The following is a 10,806-nucleotide window of genomic DNA, read 5'->3' as shown; positions in this document are numbered from 1 at the left end:
TGACCAAATTAATGAATCTGATGAGTGATTTACTGGAATAAGTATAAAAGTCACCACCACACCACTAAGATATTTTTTTGAATTAGTGCAATAAATTACGTATCAAAGGCAACAATTTTATAAAATTTCATGTACTATAATAACCAAACAACCACTAGTCGAATTCTATTATTCAGTCTTTTATTTTTGGAACCATCTTTATTATATTATAATTCTTGAGTTGAGCGTAGTTATAAGATCCGTATCGGGTTTTCTTTATTGGTTATTTCCTGAGACGTAGAGTCGAACCAACCATAGGATCCTAGATAATATAAATAGGGATTCTGTACATTGAATTAATCAATCAATATACCACAATTTACCCTATTTTCTATTGCTCATTTACTTTCCATACAAGTTACTAGATCTCTCTCACGCGAAACCCTAGCGGACGGCGGCTGCTCGACGGAGGAATCCTCCGCGAACGAACCTCTCCCTGGTCTTTCTCGTCGTCGACACTCAGATACAATACTTCATTGTATCACAATGCCATAAGGCATAAGCTATTTCAGGTTTGGCACTACTAAGATAAGACAACTTATGAGATTCATCAAATAAGAATCTTACGGAGTGAAATTAAATGTAGAAGAATTTGTAAAAACGAAAAGAAAAAATGATGTTGGGTCTAGTGACATTCATGCACTATAATAACCAAACAACCACTAGTCTTCCCATGATTGTGAAATTTCATGACTTAACATGTGATGAATAAATGAGAAAATTTAAAGCTGAATTTAAAATTTGTTTTATTTGAGAGTAGTTAAAATTCCTGTGGCCCCATAGAGAGAAATGTACATATGGTTGAATGCCAGCCAACACTTATTACTCGTCATACCACCTCATATTGTATTTATCAATGGTACCCTCAATTATTGTTATTTAAATTAAATCGGTTTTAATTGTTTTGCTTTTTATTAATTGTGTCCTGAATTATTGTTAATTAAATTAAGTAGGTAATAAAATATGTAAAAAAAAATTCATCGGTTTGCTTTTATCGATTCATATAATACAACTGAATACTGGTACATAGTATAAAGTTGAATTAAAGATTTGATTAAATATAATGTGATACTATGTTTGATTGAGATGTTTAGATTTATATATAAAATTATAATTTCTAAATACCAACATATTTTTAAATTTTGATTAATGTTGTTAAGTTGATTATTTTATAGTATTCACGATGTTTTTACATAACTAAATCACTATGATATGTATTTGGGTAGGTACGTGATAATACATAGTCAATTTTAAACGCAAAACGTAGATCCGAAAAATAAGTCATTATAAAAAAAACACATAAGGTTATTTTTATTCATTATAGAAAATTTAGATTTTAATATGACCTAGCTAGGTGATTTTTAGATCATTTAAATCGCCTTAAATCCGAATTTTCTATAATGAAAAAAAACGAAGTTAAGAGGATTAAAGGGCCTTATATGTTCTCTTATAATGACATGGTTTTTTGGTTCTACCTTCCGAATTTAAAGGGGTGTTTTATCATTATCGCAAATTCGCAATCCAAGCAATCCTACATGTATATGCAGTATATGATATGTGTCGAAAAGGAGAGAGAAATGTTATGCTATACTAATCAATGTGAATATCGTCCATGAGTACCGTTTTCATTTAGTATACTCCTTCCTTCTCACTGAAGATAATCCACTTTCTTTTTTTATTTATCTCATTTCCTTTTTTATTTATCCCAATCAAGATAACCAAAAATGGAACACCCTTCTCTCTATTTTATTTCATCTCTCTTACTTTACTCTATCCACTTCACACACATAATAAAGTAGTGTAAATTCTCGTGCCACCAAAGGAAAGAGTCATCTTTATTAGGACGGGGGAGTAGTATTTTCTTCACCTGGGTATAAGAAGCAGTTATAACAAAATTAACTTTTAGATATCAAGCAATTAACAATTTTCAACCCGTGATTGTGAAGATCTACTGTAAAGTCGTCACCTTAATGTTGGGTGATTTGTAGTCATGGGTTCTAATATAATAGGAATTCAAAATTTTCAATTTTGAATTCATGGATCGTAATCGAAATCATACATAATTCACAATAAATTCATAGTTTATTTATGCTTTCGTAGTCTAAGCATTCCATATATATATATATATATATATATATATATATATATATATATATATAGGGAGATGATCAAAATAAAAATGTATTTAAATTCAGAAATGCAGCTCAAATCTTGGCCTTAGGATTAGATGATCTAATGGTCAATAATTAATCAAAAATACGGAAGGTCATAATTAAGCAATTTTATATATATATATATAGAGAGAGAGAGAGAGAGTTGTATTCAAATCCTTTTCCCCTTATTAATCATTTCTTCTTCTTCATCTCCAGCGTTGATTTATGCTGATCTAATGGACTAAATATTTGATTGAAATTATCATATTTCATGAATTTTTAACGTGAGAAGGGCAAAATAGAGAATCTCTATTGGAGTTAGTTATGGAATGGTCCATGATTTCCTCCGTTTGAGGATTTCTGCAGTTTTTCATCAAGATTTGTTCAGATTTCGTTTAATTCTTTCTCTTTCAGTCCGCGTTTTATCAACATTCAAGCACACGGCGATAAATTCCTGTTTCACAGCTTTATCGAATTTAAATCGAACTCATACCGATTTTCCACCATAGTTCGATTATCGATGGAAGAAGGTAATCCAGTGATTTACGCCCATGTTTATTGATTTGGATGGTTTCATTTTTTTTTTATAAATCAGTCGCATAACCCAAACTGTCTACATCAGGAAATTCGTGATTCATGTTGGTGTGCCTCTTTACTGTTTTATCGAAACATGATTGACTTTTGATGGTTATGTGGTGGCTACGGTGCATTCATACTCCTAGGTTTGTTATTTCATGTGACATAGGGGTTCATTCATTCCCCTAGGATTGCCGATTTCTGGGGCTAGGAGTGTTGTATACTATGAGATTCAAAACATGTATGTATGTCCGCGAATTAGAGCCATCCCTATAGTGTTTGGTTTAATATTGAATTGGTAGTTGGATGATATTATACATGTAATGTATAAGTATGATTATATAATGCACTCTTTATGGTCGGTAATGTATAGTATATTTCATATAATGCATATTTAGCTTAACTTGTACGTTTTCGTGTTTATAAACAGTAAGCGTAGTGCCTGCCTGTTCTGAGGAATTAAAGCCTGTTGTTGGTCAGAAGTTCCAATCATTAGATTTTGCACTCGCGTTTTATGATGTGTATGCCCGGGCTGTTGGTTTTGATACGCGCAAACAAGGGGTGAGGAAGGTGGACGATGTTACAACGTGGTATTATGTCGTATGCAATAGGGAAGGCCAGAAGAAGTCCAACGAGGATGACCAATTGAATGCACGTTCCGGTTTCTCAATGAAGCGCCGACGTTTATCCAAGCGATGTGGTTGTAAAGCGAGTATATCATTCAAGTATTTCTCTGATAAAGGATATGTAGGTTATATAGTACAGGATTTCAATGAGATTCATAACCATGATATGGTTAAGTTAGAGCATCAGCAGTTTATGTCTGTTAACCGTCATTTGGATGACGTTCATCAGAAATTCATACTTGATTGTTCAAAAGCGAATATTGGCCCCACATTTACATTTAAGGTGTTGAAAGAAACTCTCGGTGGGTTTGACCTCGTCGGTTGTACGGTTGGTGACATCAGGAATGCTTCACGCGACATCAAAGCACATGCACATGGATTCAATGTGCAAATGGTGTTGGACGACATGGCTAAAAAGAAGGAAATATCCGAGTCGTGCACATATCATTATGAGGTTAACGAAAACAACCAGTTGGTTGCTCTGTTTTGGTGTGATGGCTTGATGAAGATGAATTACCACATGTTTGGTGACATTGTAGCCTTTGACTCCACGTATAACACAAGATGATCGTTGAATGCATGGGCATAGCCTTTGACTCCACGTATAACAGGGGCATTTGGCTGGTTGTTTAGACATTTCGTTCAATGCATGAGCATAGCACCGAAGATGATCGTGACAGATCAAGACATGGGAATGAGATCAGCCATTGAAGAGGTTCTGGTTGACATGCGACACCGATGGTGTATGTGGCATATAATGCATAAGTTGGCTACCAAGGTTCTAAATAGGTTGCTGAGGGATGAAGATTTCAAGAAGGAATTCAATGCATGCGTTTGGTCGGATCTTCTTGAGCCCGACGAATTTGAAGAGGAGTGGAAAAGAGTTGTGGAAAGTCATGGGTTGGAAGACTTTGACTGGTTCAACACATTGTACGAATATAGGCATTTCTGGATACCGGCGTATTTTAAAGATTTTCCTCTGGGTTCGATGATTAGGACTACGTCCATTTTAGAATCGGAGAACAGTTTCTACAAAAGATTTTTGAAGCCCCGTGCGAACATAGCCAAGTTCTACTTGAATTTCAACCATGCTGTTGAATTCCAGCGAAACAGTAGGACAGCTTTAGACTACCACGATGCCACTGTTTTGCCCATTTTGGCCACTACGCTACCGTTCGAGAAACATGCTTCGACGCTATACACCGATACGATGTTCAAGAGAATACAGAAAGAAATCGTTGAGGGTAATGATAGATGTCGCGTGCTAGGTTTTTCTTCGACTAAATTTGTTGACACATATAAGCTTGGGGATAGCAATCGCAAATCGTATTTGGTGACACATGATAGGAGTGATGATTCATACTATTGTGAATGCAAACTCTTCGGTCGGTATGGATATTTGTGCAGTCATATTTTTTTCTGTTCAGGAACAATGAATTAAAGAAAATACCAGATAAATACTGCCAAAGCAGGTGGATGAAGACTCCGTTAGCCAAGGCGGTCCATGGGGAGTTTCATGATGACTTCCCTACTAGGTCTGTTGTTGACGATAGGCAAACACTGTCAAAGCAAGGCATTTCTATGTTCTACGGTTTTCTCCGGCGATTTGAGGGGGACATTGAATTGCTAAGGGCATTTGTAGGCGGTGTGGAAGAACTTGGTAATTCTGGGAATCCTACAACGTCCGCAGCTGAAAAAAGGTGATTGATTGAAGATTTTTATGGTATGGTGCGGCCTGAAGTTGTTGAGGTCCATCCTCCAGATGTTGTCAAGACCAAGGGGCACGCAAGTAGCTCAGCGAGCCGACTGATTTCGAAAAGACAAAAGGCTCTAAAGGATGTTAGTAGGCCTCTTAGACAGTGTAAGGCTTGCGATGAGATGGGTCATCATGACTCCAGAAATTGTCCAATGCTTAAAGAGATGGAGATGGAGAAAGAGTTGGGGAAGGGCAAGCGTCCGATTTGATGTATTCTATGGATTTATTTAGCGGGATTGTGTTATTTTATGCGTCTTTTTTCGCGTATGGTGGTGTGTTAGAATTTTATGTTTCATCACACTGAACTAAAATCAGGCATTAATGGTTTATAGAAAGTCCATGTTGCACATTTGCCAATTACATTTTGTTATTAGGTCCATCACACACAACAGTAATTGTCGTACCAAATAATGCTATAATAAAAACACATAATGAACCAACATAATATAATAATGCATATAATAAGGATCATTAAATTCAATAGTTAGTACAGCCCACACCATAATGAAAAAAATTAAACATATTGCGTTACGAATGGCTACTAATGTACATAGTAAACCAAATAATGCAAACAAAATAATGCATGAAAAATGGAAAATAATGTACACATTAAATCAAATAATGCACACCAGAATAATGCTTGAAGATTGCAAAATATTGTGCATGTGCTTGGTTTGTATTGACCTTATTACATAGCGTATATATGTATTGCATGGTTGTTCATTATTAAGTGCATCATTTTGTAAGTTAAGTATATTATTTTCCCCTTATTGTTCATTATAAATAAAATACATGAATGTGAATGCATTATTACCTACATATTTGCTATTATTACGTAGTTATGTTTCATTAGTTTGTACCACATGACAAATACCAGAGTTCTGTTAATGTAAACATTCATACATCTGGCACATGCCATTTCTTCCCAAGAACCATACTAGTAGATGTTCTAACAATTGTACTATACAAAAACCTGATTTCCATAAATTTAAAGAGTTTACTTTAATGCTGCCATTACTTGTCCCATCACCATTTGTATAATGCATACAATATATCACTCCAGCCCGTACTGGTTGACCCAATTTTCAAAGTTGAATTTCGCCGGCTTCTCTTTCCAAAAATGTGTTGCTTGCTTCTAGTTGTCACCACCTCTAGTGTTGTAAACACACGTCAGGAGGGTCCTTACATATTTGATGCGGAACATTTCCAAGCTTTTTGTTCCATTTGCATTAAGGCTACAATCCCAGTCCTTCACCCTTTAACCAAAATAAGTTTCCATGTGCCGCATGACGTAGATACCTACCTCGTCAATGAAGTTGTTGTTCCTCCAAGGCATGGTCACCACGTGGGTTCTGCATTTTCGCACCTGGGTTGCCATTTTCGGAACTTTGCACCTCGTAAGTGCTTCAGCAAGGAATTTTTTCTGTACCGCCAAACAAAAATGTTTGTTTCTTCAGTTTACTATGAATTATGTTTAACATATGGCAGCCTATTGTAGTAAACTTATTACTTACCAGAAGGGACGGTGTCTTGCCATACTTAGCTTCGAAGGAGGCGTGTGGTTCTGCCAAACTGTGGTCTAAGATATTAATTTTGTCATCCGGCAAATCAAAACAAATCACATATTGATGTGCTGCACCCCATATGGGGAAAAAGATCTGCACAACGAAGGGTTATTTTCGTAACAAATGACTCATAATGTGTCAATGTGATTCAATCCTATTGCTTTTTTTACAGGTTCAATCAATAAATCGAGATAGTAGTATTCATAGTTGCTCATGTAGTTATAAATTGGAAAAAACTTCAGACCTAATGCACAAATTTACAAGCCGTAATGTGTAGTTTCAGCTAAATAATGCAATAAGACATAAACTTGAGAGACAATTTCAAATTAAATAACAACAACGTACAGTTTCGGCCAAATAATGCACAAACAAACACGCACTTACCATATCATAGGTCTCACATTGAAGTTTTCCCATACCTAGCGCTTCTCCAAACAGTGTGGTCCAGAATGTATCAAGATGTCGCTTCTCATTCCATTCTGCCGGAGCGTCAACAACGGTTTCCTTCTGGAAATTATTTTTTAAACTAGTTACATATTTAAAATTATTTCATTAGGTTGAACATGAGATTATAACTTAGATCACTCACGCAAGGATTTGTGGAGAAGAATAGCCTTGAAACTGTCTCTGGGGCTTTTAGCTGCTCCATGTTATTCAAATAAGAAGCCCAGGTGTCTACAATTACAGGGCTGATCATGTTAAATGGCGCAAATGATTGGAACTCACCATGCAATGTTTCCCTGAAGCTGTCTTTGTAGACAACGGAGTCCCTGGGAGGCATTAAACAGTTAAACAACAATGCATGATGTGTTACATAGCACAGGAGCAAAATTACCAAACTTACTTATTTGTTGCTGTCGTGCTTAGCACCCAGTAATACAGCTATCTGTCCACAATGTTAGCTTTGGCTGTAAGTCTGACAGCCCTCTCATTGAATGGCGACCTTGCAGCCAGACTTGCCTTCTTGATTCTAACCGCCGCCCCGGTCACCGCCTATACATGGAAGTATGGATAAGTAAAATACATTTTTAACACACTTGAGCATACGCTCAGTCCATTAACTCTTTGAATTAGGTACAACAGTAACATCATGATGCATGAAACAATATATTTAATGCATATCAATATGTACGTAATGAACGGGTCATATGAAATAATGAACATAGAAATATTACATTACTAGCTGACCAATGTACAATAGCAGCCATATAATGGGGACAGTATACGATATGATGCAATGTTATGACAACATAATGTACACATTCAATAAATTAATGAACATTCCATATTGGTATTCACACATAGACCCATGTACTATATTAGGCATAATATGTAAATAATGTACTCATTCAGTCAAATAATGCAACGGTTTATCACTTCTACTTACCACATCTCCAGCCTCCTTTTGTATCCCCTTTCCCTTTCTTTGGTCGTGCAGAACCACAGTTGGCATGACCACCTCCTTCACAGTAACGCCCGTTCCAGACTCGTCAATAAAGGGTCCCTTACCCTTAGACTGAGGTGGTTTCTTTTTATAAACAATAAAGGACAAAAAATGCATGTTAACATCTTTATAATGTAGAATTACATGTATATAATTTCATTTTACACTTATACCTTCTGAGCCAACGGCTCTTTCCCCTTCTTTCCCTTTGGTGTGCCCCCCTTACCTTTTGGTTGTGTGTTATCATCTTTTACATAAAATAAGAAGTAAGTGAGAACGGTATGTTAATGAATTTATGACATTATATAATGCAATTTATTTTTAAGAAGAACAGACCTTGGCACTGTCCCCTCCAGCTCCACCTCTCTGTCCTAATGCTCCTGACTTTAGTCCCGCTGTCGATGAATTGTTTTTTCTTGTTTGGCCGGTAACGCATGCGTCTGTCCCTACCACCAATGGCAGGCGGCCAACTTCTTCTATGGAAGCATTCACCTGTGCCTTATTGTAACACAATTATAATGAGTTAATATCGAAAACCATTGACAGCACTCAACGATATGTATCTGGATGCCTACCTCAGTAGTGCTCAGCAATTCCCCGCCATGCGCTAAGTCTGATGTCGGGATGTGTTGTACATTAACACTCGCGCCATTGTTGATGATATCCGGTATATCGTAAACAAACGGCTCGGGCATGGCCACGTCTCCGTTGAAATCTTCACCTCCCGGTTGTCCAATAATTGGAGCTTCCGGTGCAATATCAATATTTCGGGTCTCTATGCCGCCAGTACCACTCCCCCCGGCCCCATCTGAAGGTTGCGTAGCAAAAGGGTCAGGGCAATCGAAGCCATCTAGGACAAAAGACGGCCCGGTTGTGCTCTTGTTCATTGTCTTTTTTTATAGTAAGCAGCCATCATTTTTTCTAATTCAGCAATCCATTCAGGACTAAATTCTTCCTCATCATCTCTAGCCTGGGTGAGTCTCGTGACAATTTCCTCATCCGCCACCACATTTTGATCTTCAATTCCCAGTAACTTTTTCCCAATCTGGCTCTCAACACGGAAGCACTCGTCATCCAGCAACTCCACTGGGATTTGATTGAAATCATCCACCCAAGCAGAAATTGCGCGTGCCATCAGGGCGCTTAAAGCAACAAATTGTTTTCTGAAACTGTATGCTTTGCGTCGGCCTGATGCTGCCTGCCCCCCTCTGGTATCCAATTCCAACTTCCTTCCTTCTTCTTCTTCCAGCCACTTATCCTTATCCAACCGTGCTTCCAGCCTCTCTGTGCCATACTGGCCGTGCTCCACGTCATCCTTTTGCTTCAAAGCCTCGGCTGTCCAACTCTTGATCGTTGGCCAGGAACGGATCACCCTCCTTCGGCAATGAACCACACGGTCCACATATGCGCCCTGAAAATAACAACGGCATAATAAACAGAACAGTAATGCATATTAAGGAAGACTTAATTCAAAATCAACGCCAATATAAACACAGAAATGTAAAATCAACAAGATTTGTGGAAGATAATAAGTGTAATGCAATAATTACAGCTATATAATGTAATTATAGTACTGTATAATGTAGGAAAATGGGCATCTAATGCATATTTTAAAACACATACCACCAAAAAGTAGATTGGCCAGCTGAAATTCACACTCTGGCAGTTTGCCCAGCTTGGGTAAGTAGCCTCGAGCACAGAAAGGACGTAACCACACCAGTTTAAGTTTCTAATTTCATCGACATCAGCAATGAAATTCAGAATCTTGGGCTTGCAATGGCCATCAGATCGGATCTCTATCAATGCATTTTCCAGCATGAACATAAAGAGCTTCTTGAAGACCTCGCCGCCATTCACCTCTTGCATCATCAGTTGGGATATGTCCTTTGGGGTCATTTTAAAACGACCCTTCCCACATCGAGCAGCAACCATGTCGTTGAAAGCAAAGTTGCTTAGATGTTCTAGTGGGCGTGAAATGGGTGTTCGACCTCGAGGAAATCCTAACGTCAGATGGACGTCTTCCTCATCTAGATCAAGGCTTCCACCCCCAGACAATCCAATCTGGCATCGAGCTAGATAAAATGTGCTGAGCACCCAGTAGGCAAGGTGGCCAGGTATCTCCTTCGCATCAAAACACAAGATAGACTCAAATCCAAGTTCTGCCACGGCTTCCTTTTGCTACGGCGTTAGACTCTTTAAGCATGACAAAAACTCGGCAGGCGTACGTCGACAGTACAAATAATCGTCCTTTCTGCCTCTATTCTTTTTGTCATCAAATTCATTTTGTGCAATACTAGTTGTTGCTTCCGTTAGCCTTTCGCGGAATTTTTGTGCGATTCCAACAGGCAGTAAATCATCTACTGCGTCTTCTATGTCTATCCTAAGTTGCTTCGTCCATGTCCAGCAGCAGCAACATGCATCATGAAACGTGCAATATAAGGAATACCAAATAGATATATATTGTACAGATAATTGCAACTAATGAACATCAAAATTACAATAAAAACTTTACCAATGTCCAACATCAGTCATAATGTATTCATATAGTTAAATATTGCAGTAATATATAGTTATAATACAAAGTTTATAACAATTAATGCACATACACATTATCCTTTTACTCTTTCAGTATATAAAACAAAAGTAA

The 10,806-nt window shown here is 37.5% G+C and overlaps 1 protein-coding gene across 1 annotated transcript; it reads left to right on the top strand.

Annotated features, from left to right (window-relative positions):
* Positions 1-4,061: 4,061 nt before the first annotated feature.
* LOC121754637 (protein FAR-RED IMPAIRED RESPONSE 1-like) lies at positions 4,062-5,098 on the top strand. Its single transcript, XM_042149961.1, has 2 exons — positions 4,062-4,720; positions 4,822-5,098. The coding sequence occupies exons 1-2, from the start codon at positions 4,062-4,064 to the stop codon at positions 5,096-5,098; spliced, it is 936 nt and encodes a 311-aa protein (XP_042005895.1).
* The last annotated feature ends 5,708 nt before the right edge of the window (positions 5,099-10,806 follow it).

The sequence above is a fragment of the Salvia splendens genome, chromosome 11 (assembly GCF_004379255.2).
Source record: "Salvia splendens isolate huo1 chromosome 11, SspV2, whole genome shotgun sequence".
Lineage (NCBI taxonomy): Eukaryota > Viridiplantae > Streptophyta > Magnoliopsida > Lamiales > Lamiaceae > Salvia > Salvia splendens.
Note: the sequence above shows the minus strand (reverse complement) of the source record. Positions and strands in the feature narration are given on the sequence as shown.